This window comes from Myotis nattereri, assembly GCF_964212035.1.
Source record: "Myotis nattereri genome assembly, chromosome: 15".
Taxonomy (NCBI): Eukaryota; Metazoa; Chordata; class Mammalia; order Chiroptera; family Vespertilionidae; genus Myotis; species Myotis nattereri.
This window is the reverse complement of record NC_138090.1, coordinates 14,319,154-14,341,797: the sequence shown is the minus strand read 5'-3', so window position 1 is coordinate 14,341,797 and position 22,644 is coordinate 14,319,154. Positions and strand designations below refer to the sequence as shown.

The window sequence follows — 22,644 nt, the reverse complement described above, 5'->3', positions numbered from 1 at the left end:
AAATGTTTAAACCAGCTGTAGCTCACTTGTACAACGGAGGACATGCCACCACCACAAAGAAGAGGGATCTGTAAGTACTGGAAAGAGAGCATCTCCAAGGGATTTGCCCAAGAAAAAATACCTGGGACACTATGGTAAAAATCCCATTTTTGTTTTTGAAAGCAGTCATATTTGTTATAGTCACTTGGAAAAAGGGCAAAAGGAAAGAAAGCTCTGGAGGGATATACACCAAACTGTCAGTGGTGGTCTTGGGGTAGGAGTGGAGGTAAGGTTGCGGGAATTTTCCTTTGTTACATATACATTAAATTTGTTATAATTCATGTAACATATGTAATCAGAAAACTCATACACACACACACATACAAGCACTCAGGGCATCCATACCTGAGGGCTCCCACTCCCCAGGCTCTCAGAGGCAGAGGCTGGCACGGGGTATTGCTAGCATCCTCAGGATGTGTCAGCAGAGATGAATGACTTCTTCGCTGAACCCAATGCCAGGGCTCATGTGTATATATGAGTCCCTGAGTGCGCTTCCCAAACTGGGCTCTCGTTGAAAGCCTCTTGCTTCTATACTCATTTTGGGGGGAGAGGCTCTGTGGTATTCAACACATACTCAGAAGGGTCTAGTTGGGACCCAGGAGACAGGGGGCCAAATCCCACAAAAGGGAGATAACAACAGCTCGCCTTCCTGTTTCATGATGTGAGAATCAGACAAGCTGATTGATTAAAAAAAACGACTTTCCAAACTAAAGGAAGCACAGAGCAACTGATCATTCTATTCTATGCCCCATGGGGACTGCAGAGGGCCACCTGGGGGCAGGGCACAATCCCTGAGCCCTCCTGGTGGCACGGAGCTACTAAGAAGGAAGTACAACACAGTATAAAGAACTGTGGGGAGGGGTGCTAGTAGATGACACTTCAAATTAAGTGGGCACAGCCCCCTCCAGGGCTGATGGTGAGGGCCTGCCATTTCCTCTTCACTTGCCAGCATGTGCAGGCGGGCGTGCTGAGCACCCTGACCCAGCCAGCAGGGGAGAGTGCCGCAGCCAATGTTCTCAGAAGACAACTTCCCAACCCCCAAGCAGTCACTCAGTTCCAAGCAGAGTGGTGCATGGAAGTCAGAGGTGCCTCTCACTGCAGTGAGGCTGCTGCATGTGACTGCAGAATGTCTGTGGCTGCAGAACTTGCTGGAGGACACAGCCGGGCCCTCAGAGGTCAGGCCTGCTGAACAGAGGAGCAGGGAAAGAAGAGCCCCCCGGTCATGGAATAGTGGCCACCGCTTCCAGCCCACCTTGCACTCAGCTCCTGTTTCTGACTCTTTCCCTTCCATGGCAATGCTGGCTGAAATTTTGGATTTCTGTGCAAAAAGACTGCAGAAGCCCATCTGGATTCTGCAGGTCAGATGAATTATTCCCCAACTCGTCCCTACCCATTGATCGACTTTCAGATGTCTTCGCCATCCCTCTACTGCAGCGAACTGCTGGGGAGAGTCACAGGCAGGTGGCAGGCAAAGCTCCATTCACTCGCCTCTCCCAAAGGGATAGAGCAGAGGGGTGGACTGAGGACAGATAACACATTTGCTTTTCTCTTTCTTCTGGGCCAATGAAGAGAAAGTGCTGCTGCCAGAGAAGAGGGAGCAGTGAAAAGGTTCCCTGCTTCATTTTGATTATGACAAAAACTGTGGCTGGGTATGCAACTCTTTGTGTATATGTGTTTCCCATCTTATAATAACTTATCATCTTGGCCTCAAAGCACTTTCCAGAAACAAGCTGAAGGGGCTTCAGGTACAAATAGGTCTCTGGCTGCCCCAGGCTCAGAGTGGTCAACAAGGCTGGATGTGATGGGCATATCACCTCCCTCCTGTGATCCGCTCCACTTTCCTTTCACTTACTCTGCTCCAGCCACACTGGCCTCCAGACACACTCTGACCTCTGGGCCTTTCACATCCATCTGTTCCCTCTGCCTGGAATGCTCTTTTCCCAGATATCTTCATCCTCACTCCTTCACCTCTTTATGATCTTTGCTCAATCCCGAATTCTCAGTGAGGGCTTTTCTGGACAACTTATAGCTCCCATCTCCATATGCTCTTCAACCCCCTTCCCGACTTTATTTTTCTCAGTAGCATTTAACACCACTTGACATTCCATCTATTGTATTATTTATTTATTATCTGTCTCCTTCCACTACAAAGTAAGCTTCCCCGAGGATAAGGGTTTTGTCTGTTTTGTTCACTGCTATGTTTGCAGTGCGCCTGGTACAGCATCTGGAACATAGTAGGTGCTCAACAAATTGTTGTCATTGTTGTTGTGATTTGCCTTCCTACCCTCCAGTCCCTGGCACCTCATGGATGGGTGGACAGGGCCACAGGGAAGTAAAGGAATGAAGAAGAAGGGTGACAAAAGGAGAAGAATATTAGGAAATATGAAAAAGTTATATGTGTGCAGAGATGATAAGGAACCAAGTATAAGGTAAGAGATTTCTGATTAAATAACAGAGGACTTATAGAAGGTCAAGTTTGTGCTAGGAAGGAAGTACAACACAGCAGAAAGGGAAACTCTCCAGAATCTTCAGAAAATATAATCTGAACAAGCAGTCAATACTTGGGCACAATTCCCGGCGTTCGGCTACAGCCACAGCTTTGGGCCTCCTGCCGCAACGCTATCCTCTGTAGGCCAGGGGAGCTGTGGACAGCAGGCCTGGAAAGAGGAGCAAGAAACCAGAAGAGAAAGAAAGGAGGAGAAAAGACCAAGTAAAAGACCAGGTGGGTAATCCAGGAGAGTATGGGTGACAGACCACTGGGCAATGGAGGAGATTGAAGGTGAGAGGCCAGGAGAACTTCAGCAGGAGAGATGAAGGGAGGAGACAGGCAGGGGCAGGAAGAAGGGAGCCTCAGAAGAAGAGATGGGCAGAGGTGGGAGGCAAGCATGAGTATGTTGTTACTATACAGAGTCAGACATCTCACAGGCCTGTGCAGGGAAGTGTCACTATTGCTCCTGCATGGGCCCCTGTGTCACTTTTTTTTTTTTTTACTTTTGTGTTTTTACTATTCTAAAGTTCTCAGTTCTCATGCTGTTTCCAAGAGATGGATGAAATCTTATATATATATACTTGGAAGAACTATTTAATAATTTGGAAACTTTTAATATTTTGGTCATGTTTAGGAGGGTTATTTTAAGGTATCTTCCCCTTGAATTCAGTAATAGTAAAAAAAAGTCACTCTGAAATCGAATCCACCAAAATCAATAAAGAACAGATGCTTTTTGCTACTTGCCAAATTAAGTCAAATTAAGAGGCAATTTATGGCACTGGCCAGATAGCTCAGTTGGTTAGAGCATTGTCCTGATACACCAAGGTTTGTGGGTTCAATCCCTGGTCAGGGTACATACTAATACAAGAATCAACCATGAATGCATATATAAGTAGAACAACAAATCGGTCTCTCTCTCTCTCTTCCCCTCCCCTTCTCTAAAATTAATCAATAAAAATTTTTTGCTAAGAGGCAATATGTCCAGCCAGCATGGCTCAGTGGTTGAGCATTGACCTATGAATCAGGAGGTCACAGTTCTATTCCCGGTCAGGGCACAGGCCTGGTTTGCCGTCTCGATCCCATGGTGTGGGGCATGCAGGAGGCAGCCCATCAATGATTCTCTCTCATCACTGATGTTTCACTCTATCTCTTTCCCTTCCTCTCTGAAATCAATTAAAAAATGTTTTTTAAAGAGGCAATTTATAATAGAGATGCAGGGACTAGAATGCTTCATGAGGCATTTTCTAGGAGACTAGTAGGCTCTTAGACTAGGGAGTTTCTCAGTCTAAGCAAGGTGATCAATTAGGATATGTCTTTAGAACTGGAATACATTTAATGCAAATAAAGTTGTAAGTTATATCAATCATATAATATTCAATCTTATGCAAAGTGAGTTGTATGGAGTCTAGTTAAAGGAAGGTCAAGAAATGATACTTTTTTTGTGCACATCTAGCTGGTCCAAAGGAAATTCTTCTCTAATTTGAAAGCCTAATCCTAATTTTCAAGATAGCCTTGATTTGGAGAATCAAAATTAACCCAGCTAGCCTAGTTGCATGGAAATATTCCTTCAGCCTGGCCCATGTAGCTCGGTGGTTGAGTATCGACATATGAACCAGGACGTCAAGGTTCAATTCCCAGTCACGGCACATGACCAGTTTGCACACTCGAGTGCCAGTAGGGGGCATGCAGGAGGCAGCCGATCAATGATTGTCTCTCATCACTGATATTTCTATTTCTCTCTCCCTCTCCCTTCCTCTCTGAAATCAATCAAAATATATATAATTAAAAAAAAATCCCTTCAAAACATCTTATTGCCTTTGTTCTAATTCTTTGCTCACTAAGGTAATTTGTGATCCCAAACTGATTATAAGTTGACCTCTTAAAAGGAATGCCCACCACAAAGGTTCTAAGCTAAGAACCATGTCTGTAGTCTGGCCAGAGAGAAATATCCTGTTGTTAACTGGCACACAGGCATGCCTGTATATAGATCCTTCAGTCACCTGAGCATTTTGGAAAATTGTGTTCTGGTTCCCCTGGCCTCACCCCAGAGAGCAGGGATACAATCCTGTGATAAAATTCTGTACCCAGCCCTGCAAATCCAAGGACTGATCAAGGAGCTCCAGGTTAGCCCTTGTCAAGTATTGACCACAGGGAGGGCTTATTGGAAACAGCCAGTTTCTCCTTTTTGTCTCCTCTTAGCCGCAGCCAAAATTCAGTGGCCAAATAGCTAAATAAAAAGGACTGCACAGTGAGTGCTACATCTGAAATGATTTCAATACACCTGGCATCAGGTCATCAATATGCAGTGCACTTTCCAGGGCGCATTTTGTACTAATACACCGTCTAAGCATTTGCCTTTCTAAAGGAGCAGAGGACTGAATGCAGGATATAATTCTCTCATCTGAGATGTTTGTGATTCCCTTCTCCTAAATTCAGGGCAACTCTATGCAAACTAGCAGAGGGAGTGACAGAAAATGGCCTGGGAGGACAGACACAGGGTTTACCCTCCTTCTCTGGAAGATGCAACCAGCCTGATTCTCTGTTTTGGAGATCAAATCCTCGACAGCATAGCTTTCCATCTCGATTGCAGAGGACCAGAGTCAGACTTGTTTCTCTTTCCAGCCAGGATAATTTTATTCCATTCTGCATGTTTCCATAACAATTTCCTTCCCCTCCCTACCTCCAACTGCATTCTGAAATGCCTCTTGACCAGAGACACAAAGCCACCTCCAGGGTCAGCCATATTACCAGCATCGAAGAGGCAGTGGGCCACCTGCTGAAGGTGTGGGCACTGCTCTGGCTACTTGGTTCTCTGTCTCCTTGAGGGCCTTTGAGCCAGCCAGGTCTACGGCAGGACCACAATCTTTTTCTCCAGCTTCTGTGGTGGAAACAGGAAGTTTCTCATTATTTCATCCAGCTCTTCCAAAGCCAGCTGGGCATGGAGCCTGGCCACGTCATCAGGCTCCGAACGCACGACATGCTTCAGCAGGTGGTAGAGATCCTTGAGAACGTCCCTCAGCACCTGTACGAGAGAGAGTCATGTCTGTGTCTCCTGTGTCAACATTTCCAAGAATGACCAAATTGCCTTCTCTTGCCTGGCCAGAGTGGCTCAGTGGTTAAGGGTTGACCTATGGACCAGGAGGTCACGGTTCAATTCCCAGTTGGGGCACATACTTGGGTTGCAGGTATGTATTTTGCTTAGAAGAAATAGGGCCTATAATCTTAATCACTATGCTATGCTGTGTTCTTTCTATTTATTAATAATGCTACCTACATGCATCAGGTTGGGTTCACCTCACTATATGCAAACATCTATGACAATAATTGGTTCAAATGAACTTAACATTTTTTTCTCAAACAACTGGAACTTCAAGAGTTGACTGTACATCGAAGTCTGTGCCAATATATAATTTCTGAAAAAGGAGGATGATCAGCCCTGGCTGGTGTGGCTCAGTTGGCTGGGCAACATTCTGTGCACTAAAGGGTTGCTGGTTCGATTCCCTGTCAGGGCACATGTCCTGCGTTGCAGGCTCGATCTCCAGTAGAGGCATGCAGGAGGCAGCCAATCAAAGTTATGCTCTCACACCAATGTTTCTCTCTCTCTTAAAATCAATTTTAAAAAAGTAATAAGCCGAACCGGTTTGGCTCAGTGGATAGAGCGTCAGCCTGCGGACTCAAGGGTCCCAGGTTTGATTCCGGTCAAGGGCATGTACCTGGGTTGCGGGCACATTCCCAGAGGGGGGCGTGCAGGAGGCAGCTGATTGATCTCTCTCATCGATGTTTCTAACTCTCTATCCCTCTCCCTTCTTCTCTGTAAAAAATCAATAAAATATATTTTTTAAAAAGTAATAAATATGTATAATAGCCATATTATATAAACATGGAGTATTCCTGCAAAAATACATTTAAAAACTAGTTGTCTCCAGAGAGGGAAACTGGGGAGAGATGGGGGGAATTATATACTCTTTTGTACCTTTTCAATGTTTAATTTTATGAATATTTTACCTATTAAAAAATAAATAAGCTTTTTAATTGAACTGAATCAATTCTTAGATAACACTTTTCCTAAGGCCATTTCATAGGTAAAACAGATAAGGAATCTGCCCTTAAAGGGCTCACAGATGAGACATGCATATAACTAAAGACGGTACAGAACAGAACATGGTAAGTGTCCTAAAAAAGAGCAGGGAGATGAGAGGTTAGAGAAAAGAGAGGTCACATTTGAAGAACAGGAAGTAAACTAGAGATGGTGCACAGAAATGAAGGGAAATGATTAATTCGGTGGGTAACGAGTACACGGTCTGGGCCCAAGGACTCCTGCGCATTCCACACAAGTATTCTAGAGAACAGAGAAAGGGCCCTTTCCACCTTCTGTATTCTTGATCAGCATGGGTACTAGGGTGCAGAAGGAAGAAGGTAGAGAGAGAGGGTTATACAAATCAAGCCCCCAGGCCACAGGGCTGGTCTCCCTCCTGTCCCCTGTGCTCCAGTTGTGCAGGCCCCCTTTCTTTCCTTGTCTGAGCAAAGCTCCTCCCCTGCATATGCTGTTCCCTCAGCCGGGAAGACTATTTCACTTCTCTTCACCTTAGAACTCCTCCTTATTCTTTGCCTACAATACCACTTCCTCAGGGATGCCTTCCCTCAACACCCACTGTAAAACACCCACTGTAAGCCTTCCTACCCTATCTGTAGTTTTGTTTGTACTTCTATCACAATCATGATTTAAATCTGTGTTGCGTAATTTAAAAAGTTTTCCTCACTGGTCACAGGTACTACTGACACTGAGGCCATGTCTTGTCTTGTCCACCTGCTGTCATCTCAATGCCTCATACAGTAATTGGCACATGGCAGATACCTAAGGCATATTTATGAATGAAAGAAGGCATGGGCACGCTACTCTCAGCCAGTCTCTACGTGGTAAACACTGAAAATGTTAAGGACATCTGTTGAAACAATGCTAGACAACCTGAGTCAACTTCATGGGTGTACTAGTATGATCTGTGCAGTCACACTGGGACCCTCAATCAGAGGGCCCCATGCTTGCTTTAATAATCTGCTGTTGTCACCTTAAAATTCTTAATAATCTTATCTTTGAATTTGTGTGTTTATGTGAAGTCTAATGGGACAAAGGAACACGAGTGTGAGCAGAGCAGATATGCCCAATACGCATGTCCACCATTCTTTGCCAGTGCATTTGAATACAGCATTTGCCGTGCTCCGTGAGCACAGAATTCTGAAGGATCCACAATGTGTGGAGGTGAGCAATGTTCAAAGCCAGTAACGGGGAGTATGTTTGTTTCGTTTACAGCTGAGTGAATGGAGGCACTGACAGCCCGGAGAGGCCTCATTCTCTATTAGAACCAGAACTTGCTTCAAACACAGAAAGAAGGAATGGCTTTCTAAGAAGCATGGGCCAGGAAGGAACTCTATGTATCCTCCATTTTGCCTCCCTGTTTTAGCCAACCACTTACACCGAAAATGGTGACATGGAAGAAAATAGGACAACCCACAGTCTTATTCCTTCCAGTCCATTCTCTCATCAGTAAATCGAAGGTAAAGAGTGTGGCAGAACATGCATGGATCAAGAAGTGAAATAAAACAGTTGAGTGTTTTGTGTGGAGTTCCCACTGTTCTGCTCAGAAGGAAATACATACGCATGTAAAAGCTACAGAATATAAATTGTGTAATTTTGGTGATTTTACATCTGAATTAAATATTCTTATATTTGCAGTTTAAATTGGCATTGCACAATATAAAGATGAACAGTAAAATTCATGCTAATAATTTACATTTTCTATACTTAGAATAAAATTAGTAGCAAATAATAAACACCACGACAAATTAAGAGAGAGAGATCATGGCAGGAAAAAAACTCCATATTTTAAAAATATGCGGGCAAAAAAGGGACAGCATACTAAACCTGACAAACTCAGGGGATGCCCACATGATGAGCCTTACAAACCCAGAGACCAAAGTAACAACACAGCATATTCTGAACATAAGAATTCCTAACTACAAGTGGGTTACGGTGGGTAGTCATGTCCTAGGCCTGTAGCCTCCTTGACAATGGCCAATCTTTAACTTTGAAACTGTCTACTGTCTTTGGGCATCTAAGATAACATACCTTTGAAATGTCAGAGTAATCTTCTTTTCTAGACTCCTTGAAGGTACAACCTGGGTACCGGAGCCCACATTGTTATCTTTTTGACCACATACCATCTCTATGTGCTGTAAATGTTAGCTATTAACTACCATGTACCCACCTGTATAAAAGACTGACGTGTCTCTCCATTTCCCTTTTTTTATTCAGTCCTCAGAGATGTCCGCACCTCCCTAATCTACCACCAATGGATTTCATGCAACCCTCTTACATCTACTTCTTTGATTCTAATGTATAAAATGAGCTGCAAAACTAGCATTCTCCAGAGTTTTTTTTATTATTATTATTAGTTAAGGTATTACAAATGTGTCCTCATCCCCCCCATTAACCCCCAACCTTCCCCCTCACCCCCCACACACAAACTCATGCTCCCATCCCCCTGTTGTCCATGTCCATTGGTTTGGCTTATATACATATATACAAGTCCTTCGGTTGATCTCTTCCCCTTACCCGCGCCCTCCCCTACTTTCCTTCTGGGGGTTGATAGCCTGATCGCTGTTTCTCAGTCTTTGGGTCTGTCCCTTTTCATCAGTCTATGTTGTTCTCTATAATCCACAAATGAGTGAGATCATGTGGTATTTATCTTTCTCTGACTGGCTTATTTCACTTAGCATAATGCTCTCCAGTTCCATCCATGCTGTTGCAAAAGGCAAGAGTTCCTTTTTTTTTACCCCAGCATAGTATTCCATTGTGTAGATGTACCACAGTTTTCTAATCCACTCATCTGCTGATGGGCACTTAGGCTGTTTCCAAATCTTAGCTATGGTGAATTGTGCTGCTATGAACATAGGGGTGCATATATCCTTTCTGATTGGCGTTTCTGGTTTCTTGGGATATATTCCTAGTAGTGGGATCATCCAGAGCATTTTCTTAATCCATTGAGAGATTGCTTCCCAGCAATTGTCAGTTTGGCTCAAAAAAAAAAAAATTGTGTAAGACTTTTTCCTAGGCTGGATGTTCTTTTGTTGATGCCATTAGTAACACTTTTTTTCTTTTCTTCCTTTCTTTTTATTTTTTTTTTTTTTTAACAAGGGACCCTGCATTTTCTCTGTGCTCTGGGCCCCACATATTGTGCAGTCAGCCTTGAAGACAACTCTCTGAGCTCCTTGCCCAATGATACCACATTAAGTGGTGGGTAAAACCTCACAAATATGCTGCCCATCCATATTGTGCACTTGCTTCCTGGATTTTCTCAAAAAACTGTTGAGACACAATGGGGGTTAGGTCTGCTCATGGAGGCATCTGACTCTAACTGGGGCACTATCCCAGCTGCCCTTTCTTTCCTCAGGGCTGGCAGTGTGAAAACGGGTGATGAATCCGGAAAGAGGATGACTCCCCATAGCTATGCCTCATGCCTCACGATTACTCATTCAATAATCATTATAAAGGGCCTACTTCATGCCCAGGCAGTGGGCTGGTGATAAAAAGATGAATAATGCACAAACCCTACCCTCTGGCAGCTATAGCCTAGCGGGGAGGCAGACTCATACCCTAGACAGCATGATCCTCACTATAGGAGATAAATACTGGTAAATACCCGATTCTGTGGAAGCAAAGGAAGTGATTTCTTTGCAGTGGAGGTGGGTGGGGAAAGAATAACTCCCTACCATGCAAAAGGGCCATCACTGACTTTTATTTGTAGCCAATTGAGTGGCACCAAGGAGTGGCTTGGGAAGCTTCAAGGAGTCTCCTCACCTCTAAGCCACCTAAAATAAATGCAGATTATGAACCAACCAGGCATCCTTGTTATGTAAATACATCTTAAAGACAAGTCTTCTAACACACTCTCCAATGGATTACACAGAAATTCTAGAGCTCCTACAGTTTATTACAAGGGCATCTGTTTTTTCTTAAGAATATATATATATATATATATATATATATATATATATATATATATTATTTTTTTTTGCTAGAGCCTCCCAACATTCAGAGCAAGGTTAGCTTTTACTTGTTAAAAAGCAAGTTCTAAGGCACTCTGTTCTTCTCTGGTGTGGGGAGGAACAGTCCCCTCGGCACCGCGGTGTCTGTAAAATCCCAATAATGCTGTGCAAACACCACTCCACACTGGAGGGGCGCTGAGCTCCTAGCTACCAGTTACCGGATCTCCTTGTGCAGGTAACTTGAGTGTTAGGCATAGGCTCCTTCTTAATTAATGGGTCTACCTGAGCAACCCACCCTGGTACGCTTCTGCCCAATCCCTGTAACCCTGGGGAGCCCACACATCACAGGACTTCCTCTGGACTCCCCAGGGATCAAAGCTTCCTGCCAGCCAGGGATTGTCACCAAATCCGGTGGATCAGGGGCTGAATACAAGGAGAGTTCAAAGGTAAAGTTACTCACAGGAGCTTCTGTGGTGGGCAGGATATAGGCAATCCCACAGAAGAAACCTCTCATTAAGAGTTCAACACACCTGCTCTTCATCCCCCCCATGCATCAGGCCCAAGGACTCCGGGAAAAGATGGAGGGGGTACAAATAAGAGTGGGGGTGAGCCAGGAATATCTTCAAGAAGTACCAAGATCTGCAGTCTGAAAACTCCCTGGAATGGGGTAGGGTTCAGGTGCTTTAGTAAAAGAATTCAGAGTGTTAGCCCAACACACACACACACACACACACACACACACACACACACACACACACACACTTCCTCTCTACCCTCCCCCCTCCCCCACCTGGCACCAGTTCCCTGAAGCACACAATGCTGAAACTTCAGGGACAAGGGTAAATCTTTAGGGTTAAACGTGGCTTAGAAAAGACCAGGTGAGGGAGAGGCAGGACCCACTGAAAAGAGAACAGGGAGCGGAAGACTGCCTTGGGCACACAGGTGCACTCTCAATGGACTAGCAGGAAAGCAGGGTTTGACTCTTTCAATGAGCTTGACCTGGAACATCCCCAAAGTGGTTATTGTATCTGAGTTAAGATCAAAAGAAGCAATACATGGCAGATATTTTTCTTCTTTTTAATTCCTACATTTATTTATTTTATTATAAAAACAATCTAACCACAACCCAGAATATCTGGAAAATAGAGGAAGAAAAAAAGAAGCCCTTGGTCATACCACCTCTCTAGCATAAGCCCCACCATAAAGATGTTTAGTAATTGGTAGATTTAGTTACATTAAAAAATTGTTTTAATATTTAAAAAGTCATTTATACTTCAAGGTGATTTTACAAATAGAACTTAAGCAATGAAATTGCTATTCTTCTGCTACTATTATATGAGATCAAAAAGACATGACACAAATGGTCACAAACAAGACATTTACAGAAATAAGAACTAGAAAAGATGGGATCCAATGGAGGATTTTCCATCTATAATTTCTTAATATTTAAGGGGAAATAGTTGCTCAATATAAAAGGATAAAAAGAGTTCAGTGCTAGCATACACTAACTCTACTTAGAAATTCAAACTTCTATTTACCAACAGATGAAGCAAAAAAAGATCAGAAAGAAAAAAAACTAAATTCCATACAATCCTATCAACCACCAATTGTGGCTCCCTTTGTGGCTAAAAACAATGAATAAGTACTGGCATAAAGGGAGAAACAGAAGACTACCAGGCACGTTAGACTTTGAAGTAAAAAGGGGCAGACACAAGCGAGGAGGTGGACTGAGTTAGTGGCTGCAGAGTGGCTGGCAGACAAAAACATTCTCTAGATTGGGGATCAGACGAGGAAGAAACCCCAGAATCCGATTAGTTCTGTTTTAAAACACCTTGAAATAAGCATTAAGTTAGTGTGAACCTGTTAGAGAACTATAAGCCAACTTCTAAGAATCTTCATTTTGACCACTGGGTCTTGATGTTAAAACCAATGCATGGCCGAAACCGGTTTGGCTCAGTGGATAGAGCGTCGGCCTGGGGACTGAAAGGTCCCAGGTTCGATTCCGGTCAAGGGCATGTACCTGGGTTGCGGGCATATCCCCAGTGGGGGATGTGCAGGAGGCAGCTGATCGATGTTTCTCTCTCATCGATGTTTCTAACTCTCTCCCTTCCTCTCTGTAAAAAATCAATAAAATATATTTAAAAAAACAAAAAACTAAAAAAAAACAAAAAAACAAACAAAAAAAACACCAATGTATGATTGGGCGGCGGAGGGAACTAAGAGTGAACAGATGAGACTAGGAATGGGGCAGAGAGTCAAGGATCATCAACAGAGCACAACTCAGCCAGCATTTCCCAAGCCGTGTACAGGAGACGCTGCTAAGCCTTCTGTGATGAAGGCCAGTGCCCACCCTTCAGGAGCCCCACCCTTTGGGGGAGACAGACTTGCAGAGTTGAACCTAATTGCCTGGAGGCGGGCGGGTTGGGTGAAGTGAATCCTGGCTCTCCCAATTACTAGCTAAGGAATCTTGAGTACAACTACTTCAGCTCCTGGAACCCAGTGATCTCATCTGTAAAATGGAGACAACACTGCCACCTTTTAAGGCTGTTGTAACAATTAATGTCTATAAAGATCCCAGGCAAGGACTTGCATGTGGTGGGTGCTAAATAAGAGGCAGTTTGTCAGTTTGCCCCACTAATACTGGGGTCTCTTTGAGAGGTTCAGGACTGTGTCCAACTTATTACTCTTCTACCACTGAGGCCTAGAACAGCACCTGGCATGAAGTAAAATTCTGATGAATAAATGAGTGAATGAATGGATGACAACAATAGCTAAACCTTACATATACCTGTTACGTGCCAGGTATGGTTTTAGGTATTTTATCTATACTAACTCACTTAATCCTCACAACAGCACAAAGAGAGAAGTACTATTATCATCTCCAATTTGCCTGGGGCCACACAGCTAGTAACAGGTAGAGCCAACATTCAAACCCTGGCAGCCTGACTGAGCCAGCCCATGGGCTTTACTAACCACTATACTGTTCTGCCTCTAAAAGTGGTGATTATTTTAGCTTCTACAAAGTGGGGAGCATAAAGCATGTGAGAGTACTTTGTTCTCAAAAGCAAAGTGATATATAATTCAAAATATCATTGCTATTACTACTCCGACATTGAGGTAATTGGGTTTACCACCAAGGGGCTAAGAAAATGAGGGGAAAGGCAAGACTCTGAAAGCAGACAGAGCAGAGGCTTAAAAAAAAAAAAAAGAGTGGTCAGTAAGTCAGTAAGATGAATAAATGGAGGAGAATTAGAAGAGAAGGGATGAGGCATAAGAGAGGGGAAATGGGTTTATGTCATCTGAGCGCACTATGGGGCCGAGTGGGTGCCTGACAATCGGGAACACTGACTGTGCTATCTGCAGAGCTGAGCACCAGGAGGGACTCTGCTGAGCAAGCAGAGAGGAGTCAGGCTCCAGATCTTGGAGACGAGCAGCCTCTCTAAGATAATGGGCAGGAAACAAATAAATTGCGGAAGAAAGGAGGTAGACAATCCAGACCTCATTCTGGCCTGAAGAAGAATAAATGCTTTATTGATAAAACCCAAACCTTCACTTTGATGGGTCTATGAAAAAGAAATGAGGGCTGATTCAGACAGAAAGACCAGGCTTTTGAGACAATTCACTGAAAGCATAGGGAGGGTCAGCTAAGGGAGACAGGATTAATAATGTCTCTAAAAGGTCTCTATGCATGCCTGACAGAGAATCTCAAACATGCTGAATTCAGGGTAGCATTATTATTAACCGGAGGTTATTGGGCTTTTCAAAACGCTTTAATTCCGAAGTATTTTTCTCTGCTAGACCCAGAGATAAATGGCATTTTTACCCTTTGTGGATTGTGTCTGGCTGTTCAATGGGGAGGGTATCTCATGTGAAAATTGGAGATGGGTGGGGATTTTCAATGAAGAGTAAGGGGGGAAAATTTAACTGGTCAAATGCCAAAAATACGACAGGGACATAGACAGGCTGAGCAGATCAGGTACAAAGACCAAGACAGACGGTTAACCTCTGGTAGTGGTGACAGCTTAGGGGCCCAAACAAAAAGTAGGCGATTGGACTTACTCCTAATTGTGTGTGCCCCTAGGCTAGACTATGCTGAGGCAGGCGACCCAAGGCTTCTGGTGTCAGACAGCGCTGACAGGGGCTGCATCCAGTTCTCTGTGGCAGACACAGAATCAGTAGCTGCTCTGGCGCTGGGAGCAGCGGTGGCAGCATCTTTCAGAATGTCTTTAAATAGCAACCTGAGGAAGGCAGCAGCTTTCCTACACCCCCACAGGCACGGAAATAGAACAAAGAAGGCAGGAAAAATGGCTGGAGTATGTGCAGACAGCAGGCTGTTGCTCTTGGGGGAGACTGGCAGCTTTTTCCTTAGAAGGTGATTACAATCCCAGCTTTCAGACTATTCCATCACCACGTCTCGGGGAAAGGGTTTCCTTTTCCCTGGCCCTTGAAGCTCTCCATGCAGACACCCTGTGGAGGGAGCACAGCTCTGCTCCCTTTCTGCATCTAATGTCTCCCATGTGGGAATAGATGGCACCAGCTAAAGCTCACTACTACCATATAGTGCGTGGTTACTACATCTCACTCACATTTAATCCTATGAGGTAGGTGTTATTAGGCCTAGTTTACAGATTTGGGAAAGGGGATTTAGAGATGATGAGTGTATTTGCTTAAGAGCACAGCTAGAATTCAAACCTGAGTCTGTCAGATCTAACTCTGCAAACCTTGCTTTTAAATATGTGCAGTCACAAAGAAATCCAATATGCAGAAGGAAGCTAAGGAGAGACTATGACCTTTTTCCTGCACATCAAGGCTGTTTATTTGGATGGGGCCTGGTTAGGGAGGAGGGGCAGCAGCCACCAGGCAATTAATTAGTTGACCGCAAGGTTTGGGTTTCCTTTGTGGCACGGATTTGCAGGGCCGACCTCACCCCAGACTCATGGGGTCACACAACCTCAGGTCTAGCCTGACGTGGCCACAGGTGAAATGCAGGCCACTCTCCTTAGGACATTTGCTCAGCGGAATTCAATGCTCTGTGCCAGATGCTTCAGGAACAAAAGGTTATAGAATTAGACCAAAGGCCAGAGAAAATCAGTCACTGACGCATCAGAGGCCCTGATAGGGTTTCTATTATGTGCTAATATATAGCAAGGACTAGACGGGACTAAATTGGAAAAAGCAACTGACCCACCCACATGTATGTCTACACAGCCCAGACTTTGCCTCTGAGCAGCACCACTGTCCTAGTGTGGTGATTCTCCACCCTGCTTACACATTACAAACCCCTGGATAACTTTTAAAATGCCTGGGCCCCAACCTCAGTCATTGGCATCAGAATCTTAGGGATTGGTGCTCAGGGCTTAATGTGTGTGTGTGTGTGTGTGTGTGTGTGTGTGTGTGTTTCTCTTTTTACGCTCTCCAAGTGACTTTAATAAGCAGCCAGGATACAGTAGTTCAGAATGTAAGGAAAAAACACTGGGTATGAGACATAAAAGATATGCCATGGTTTCAGAAGTAGAGATCACTGTTCTGACTTCGCTTACGAAAAATCTAAATGCCAATAACAAGTGATGTGATTTGGACGTAACCTATTACATTCTTGGAATTTTCTAAACTATCAGCAGCCAGGTCTTCATTTTACAGTAAGGGGGACAGGGTTTAAATGACATTTGATCCACAAATTAAGATTTTCATCCTTTTTTCCAAAATCTTAAAAATTTGTTCCCAATCATGTGTATGTGAAGTGAGATTCTGAACACCGAGTGTGACAGGCTACCAACGTGCAGCTGCCTCTGTTACTAGCTTAGCTGGAATTATGGCCGAAACCTCTGCCCAGATGGGAGAAGTTGAGGGGAATACATATGCCATAAGTAAATAAATAAATAAACTGTGTGTGGAGGGGAGAAGCCAAGTTTTGTTTGTTTGTTTGTTTTTGTTGATTTTAGAGAGACCAAGGAAGATAGAGAAATCAATCGAACCATCAATGATGAGAAACACAGATCGGCTTCCTCCTGCATACCCGCTACTGGATATGGAGCCCACAACCCAGGGATGTGCCCTGACCAGGAGTCAAGCCAGTGACCTCCTGATTCATGGGTCAACGCTCAACCACTGAACCACACCAGTGGGCAAAAAGCCAAGTTTCGAAATGCAGATATTTGGCTACATATCAACATTCATTCTGTCACTCTGCCTCAGGCCTTCTTCTCCCACTGCTTTGGGGACAGCATGTCTACAACCCACTGTAACACCAACTTTAGGCATTTCCAAGTAAGGGGTAAATTCCCTCCCAGAGAGAACTTGTTCAGACAACTGCTGCTCTTGACAAACCGGAACACTGGAGGAAGTCCCAGGTCTCCAGTTCAAGGTCTACAAGGAAGAAGTCTACGTAGGCAGGTACAAGGAAATTCCAGAGATGTGTTCATGCCTAGCAAAGAAAAGATTTCATGTACACTCTCAATAATCATTTATTAAGCACTCATTTTGTGCAAGGCAATGTGCTAGGTGCCAGATTTTGGGAATATAAAAATGAAGGGAATGAGGTACCTAGGGTAGTCACTCACTGAGGCAGACAGAATGGTGATTGCTAGGAGCTGTGGAGATAGGAGAACTGACAGTGTTTAATGTGCAAAGAGTATCAGTTTTGCAAGATGGAAAGAGTTCTGTAGAGGGATAATGGTGGTAGTAGCCTAGCAATGTGAATATATGTATTTATTTTTTAATCCTCACCAAGGATACTTTTCCATTGATTTTGAGAGAGAGTGGGAGAGGGAAAGACAGAGAGAAATATTGAAGTGAGAGAAACACATCGATTGGTTGCCTCCTGTACAGGCCCTGACCAGGGCCCAGGCCAGGTAGGGGCCTGCAACCATGATATGTACCCGTGACCCCTCGGTCTGCAGGCTGACAATCTAACCTCTAGCCAGTGGTTCTCAACCTGTGGGTCGTGACCCCTTTGGCGGTCGAACAATCCTTTCACAAGGGGTCGCCTAAGACCATCCTGCATATCAGATATTTATTTATTTATTTATTTATAATCTTTTTAAAAAATTTTTAATTGTTTTATTACTTAAAGTATTACAAAGAATATTATATATGTCTCCTTTTCTTTTCTCCCCTTGACCCTCCCCTAGCCTCCCATGCCCCCCAGTGTCTTGTGACCATTGGTTATGCTCGTATGCATGCATACAAGTCCTTCGGTTGATCTCTTACCACCCCCCTCCCACCCTGCAACCCTCCCCAGCCTTCCCGCTGTAATTTCACAGTCTGTTCGATGTTGCTCTGCCTCTGTATCTATTTTTGCTCATCAGTTTATAATGATCTTAATTATCCATAAATGAGTGAGATCATGTGGTATTTTTCCTTCATTGGCTGGCTTATTTCACTTAGCATAATGTTCTCCAGTTCCATCCACGGCATATCAGATATTTACATTACGATTCATAACAGTAGCAACATTACAGTTATGAAGTAGCAACAAAAATAATTTTATGGTTGGGTCACAACATGAGGAACTGTATTTAAAGGGCCAGAAGGTTGAGAACCACTGCTCTAAGCCAAACAGGCTAGGGCACAATGTGAATGTATTGAAATGCTTCTGAACCACACAGTTAAAAATGGTTATGATGCCTCGCTGATGTGACTCAGTAGTTGAGCATCAACCCATAAACAAGGAGGTCACAGTTCGATTCCGGGCTTGATCCCCAGGAGGGGGCATGCAGGAGGCAGCCGATCAATAATTCTCTCTCATCATTGATGTTTCTAACTCTCTCTCTCCCTTCCTCTCTCTGAAATCAATAAAAACATTTTTAAAAAATGGTTACATTGGTAAATTTCATCACAACTTTTAAAGAAAGTGATTGGTGTGTTCAGGGGCTCACATGACATCAGATGTGAACAAAGCACAATATCTACTCTAGTCCTGCAGAGACTGGAGAAGCAAGGACTAATTTTACCTGAGAAACCAGGAAAGGCTTTTCACTGAGTCCTAAAGAATGAATAAGAGCTTAGCAGACGCACAGGTGGAGGGTGGGTAGGTGGAGAAGACGCTTGAGGCATAAGAAACAGTATGGACCAAGAGGTGGAGGCAAGAACTAGTATGTAGCTTATCTGAAGTTTGCAAGCAGTTCTCAGGGCATAGGAGAAAAAGTATGGGAGAGACAGCTATAGAAGTCAGGTGGGTCCAGGTTACAAACGGCCTTGTATGTCCTGTTAAGGAGCCTGGTCTTTATCTTATGGACCACAGTGAACCATTGAAAAACGTTAGGTGGGGACTGAATCTCAGCAGATCTGCATTTCAGAAAGATCCTGGCTGCTCCCTGAGTAACTGAATACCTGTTGACCCCAGAGAAATAGAACAGAAGGAAGTCTAGTGGTTAAGGAAGCAGGGTTCTAGGAACCTAAGCTTGTCCCAGGACACCTGTAACAGTTCACCTCTTCCCAAGTACAGTCTCAGGCCGGTGTGAATTAGTGCCTTCAGAATAGCCAAGCTGGCAATAAGGCAGCCTGGGCCTGCACTCAGTTCTACCTTTTACTGGCTACTTGACTTGGGCATCAAAATGTAAAATTTTGGACCTCAATTTTTTTTAAATCTATAAATAGAGTTAATAAGCATATTTCTCTCACAAGGTGTGCTCAATAATATAATGAATGTAAAGCACTTAGATCTTGCCTGCCATACAATAAGCCCATAGTAAATGTTAGTTGTATTATTATTAAACACTAAACCTCAGAGAACATGGGATTTATTTGGAGCAGATTTGCTAAGAGCAAACAAACTATGGGGCGATGAGCAATGAGCTGGAACAGACCCCAGAACATCAATCCTGAATGTCATTTCATGTCACCCACTGAGGGAACACTGCGTCAGAATTCCCTTTCAGAGAATGGAGCAAAGATAACTGGGTTTTGCAACCCAGAGGCCATCTGATTATCAGAATAATCACTTTCAGGGGAAGAAACAACTCCCAGTCAGGCTGCAGGGCAGGAGGAAAGTCCCAAGGCTCTCATTCCCAGCCTGGCAGCCCCGAAGGTGCTTGGTCTCCAGTTTTTCTCTGCTCCCTGCTTTTTCCAGTTCTGTATACATTATGGGAAGTTGCTGGATGGTGTAGTCCATGGTTGGACTGTGTTTTTGGCAAGAGGTAATGGAACAGGAGGAAGCCAGGGTTGTTTTCTGTCTCTGCTTTCTGAACAGTTCACATTGGCAGGTCCTGGGAGGTCAGGGCACCTGGGTCCAAGGCTGGCCCCAAACACACCTCTCACTGTTCCATACTCTCCAGAGTAGACAGTAAATAAGACGTAAGGAGGTAGTCTCCTGGGTATCAAGTTCCCAGGACCTGGGGCAGCCTTCTGTTAGTCATGATCTGTGTAGAGAAAGTCCACATGACTAAGTTTCTGAGTCCTTCAGAAGACAGTCACAGGGTATGTGGTGCCAGTTCTGGGTCACGCTATCTGGGCTCACCCTCTGTCACTAGTTGTCGGACAAGTTACTTATCTTTTCTGTCTTTGTTCCCTTGTGTGTAAATGGGGATATTAAACATACCTAAATGGATTATGAAGATTAAATGAATTAACGTAAAGCACTTAGATATAAGTGCTATCATATAGTAAATGCTCAGTAAAAGCACTTTTGTGGGGTTTTAATACACACAGAAGTTTTTAGGAATGCAACTACTGCATAAATTGAGAATAGACAGTATTTTGATTTGCTAGAATTTTCTAGGATAGTTTATCGTTTTGGAAAATCAACTATTCAATGCACATCCGAGTTGCCAGTAAAAGATATCTGTATCTTAGATCTTATCTAGAGAAAACATTCCCAAACTTGGTGTTTAACTTGTGCTTCAACTAATCTTTGTAACGTGAACCTGTTCCAGGTGAATAACTGAATTAGGTAAGAGGGAGAGGAGGGGGAATACTATACTTTCATCAGCACTTGCCCATTGTAAGCTACCAGGAACAACTGGAAATGAGTGCTAATTCTTCCTGGCATTCGCTTTGGAAAATTATAACCACAGTCTCTTCATGAACTTTATTTCCTCATTCATAAATAAGATTATTGGGCTATTTCCCAAAGTATGTTTCATGGAATATTATTACTTGGCATGCTTATAATGAAAAAAGTGTTCCTTGGTAAATGAGTTGGGGATTTGTTAGTTTTCTTTGCTGCAGGACTTCTCAGACTCCTTAATAGGCTAACATGCACCAAGCCTCCAAGAGGGGAATATACAGTTGTACACAACATCTCCCAAACTCATTTGACCATGGAGACCTGATGTCAAAGGAGCAACTCATGAGGTTTCTGTAAGATATAAATTAGTCTCTAAGGCCTCTTCCACATCCAACATTCTAAAATTCTGTGTTTAAATGAAATTACCTTCTTCTTGGCCCTTCTATTTTATTTACTTTTTTTTTCTTTTTCTTTTTTTAAAAAATATATTTTATTGATTTTTTACAGAGAGAAAGGGAGAGAGATAGAGAGTTAGAAACATCGATGAGAGAGAAACATCGATCAGCTGCCTCCTGCACATCTCCCACTGGGGATGTGCCCGCAACCCAGGTACATGCCCTTGACCGGAATCGAACCTGGGACCTTTCAGTCCGCAGGCCGACGCTCTATCCACTGAGCCAAACCGGTTTTGGCTATTTTATTTACTTTTTAAATTGAATTTATTGGGGTGACATTGGTTAATAAAATTATATAGGTTTCAGGTGTACAACTCTATAATCTTCGCAGACACTTTAGATCAAATTAAGGGTAAAGAGGCCTGGCCAGGGTGGCTCAATGATTGAGCATCAATCCAATAACCAGGAAGTCATGGTTTGATTCCTGGTCAGGGCACAAGCCTGGGTTTCGGGCTCGATTCCCAGTGTGTGGCATGCAGGAGGCAGCTAATCAATGATTCTCTCTCATCGTTGTCTCTCTCCTTTCCACTCTGAAATCAATTAAATAATAATAATAATAATGGTAAAGAGAAAGCTACCTACATAAAATAAAACAGCATACGTTAGATGCAGAAGAGGAAGACAAACTAAGTTCTAACATATGTAGATCTATGTAAAAGATATGCAGACAAGGCAGAAAGGGAGCAGTTTAAATGTTAGGGCTTCTAAACCGTCACTTATGTTGTCACTAGAAAAGGGTGAATATACATTTTAGCAGTCACAGTAAGGTCCTAATCTTTTCAAATTCATTGCTAATGACAAAAGAATTTGGACAAGTTACTGTTGAGATCTGGCCAAATCTATGGATTATCCTCTAAGTACTGACCCCAGCCTCTCTCCTCTCACACATGGCTATGGTGGAGGCCGAACATGGTCTACATAAACCAGCAACCCCATGTACCCCACCTGGCTCATCTTAGAATGAGCATCTGATCTTAGTTGGAACATCGTATCTTCCCTCAAATTTTTGCCTTTCAGGCCAGAGAGGGAATCTGAGTACTGGGTGTAAGATGCGGCACTGGCCACTGGCAGTGGTCATGCTGCTGCCACAGGAAGAAAGCTGGACTCCAGTGCAAGAGAATGAAGGCAAAATGCAGGGAGAAGCAGAGACAAAAGATGGAGCATTGCAGCTCCTGTGTCTGGGTCACTGATGACCAGCACAGCCCAACTTCCCCTACAACATGCCTGTTCACTCTTCTTTGGATTCAGGATGCTAAACAGTTCTCTTTGCTCAAGCTTATTGAGAACTAGGTTTCTGTTGTTTAAAACCAAAAGAGCGCTGACTATAGTCACAGATGTCCCCCACATCTCCTTTCTCTATCGATAAAGAAGGCAGAATCATGAAAGCTGGTAGATTGAACACATGTACACACCACTGCTCTCTCCTCAAGTCCCACTAAAATGACAGTAAAGGGATAAAAATGGCATGAAGTTATCAGAACGAAAAGAACTAACAAGGCAATGGTAGCAGTAGAAGCAGTTAGATGAATCCTGATTTGCCCAGGTTAGTATATTTTATGTCTGCTGCATTGGTATAATTATTAATAGTGTCCTCTTTTGCCCTTAAAAGTTTTCTTGTTTGGATGACAAATTGATTCATTAAACCAAAGCCCAGAAGCAAGCCTAATGCACCA

The 22,644-nt window shown here is 43.6% G+C and overlaps 1 protein-coding gene across 1 annotated transcript in view; it reads right to left on the bottom strand.

Annotated features, from left to right (window-relative positions):
* Nucleotides 1-3,042: 3,042 nt before the first annotated feature.
* The window catches only part of TANGO6 (transport and golgi organization 6 homolog), a 141,698-nt gene continuing 122,096 nt past the window's right edge, over nucleotides 3,043-22,644 (bottom strand). The window contains exon 18 of the mRNA XM_081107748.1: nucleotides 3,043-5,549. Coding sequence (XP_080963874.1) covers nucleotides 5,373-5,549 — 177 coding nt within the window. The 3' untranslated portion in view covers nucleotides 3,043-5,372. The remainder of the gene's footprint in view (nucleotides 5,550-22,644) is intronic.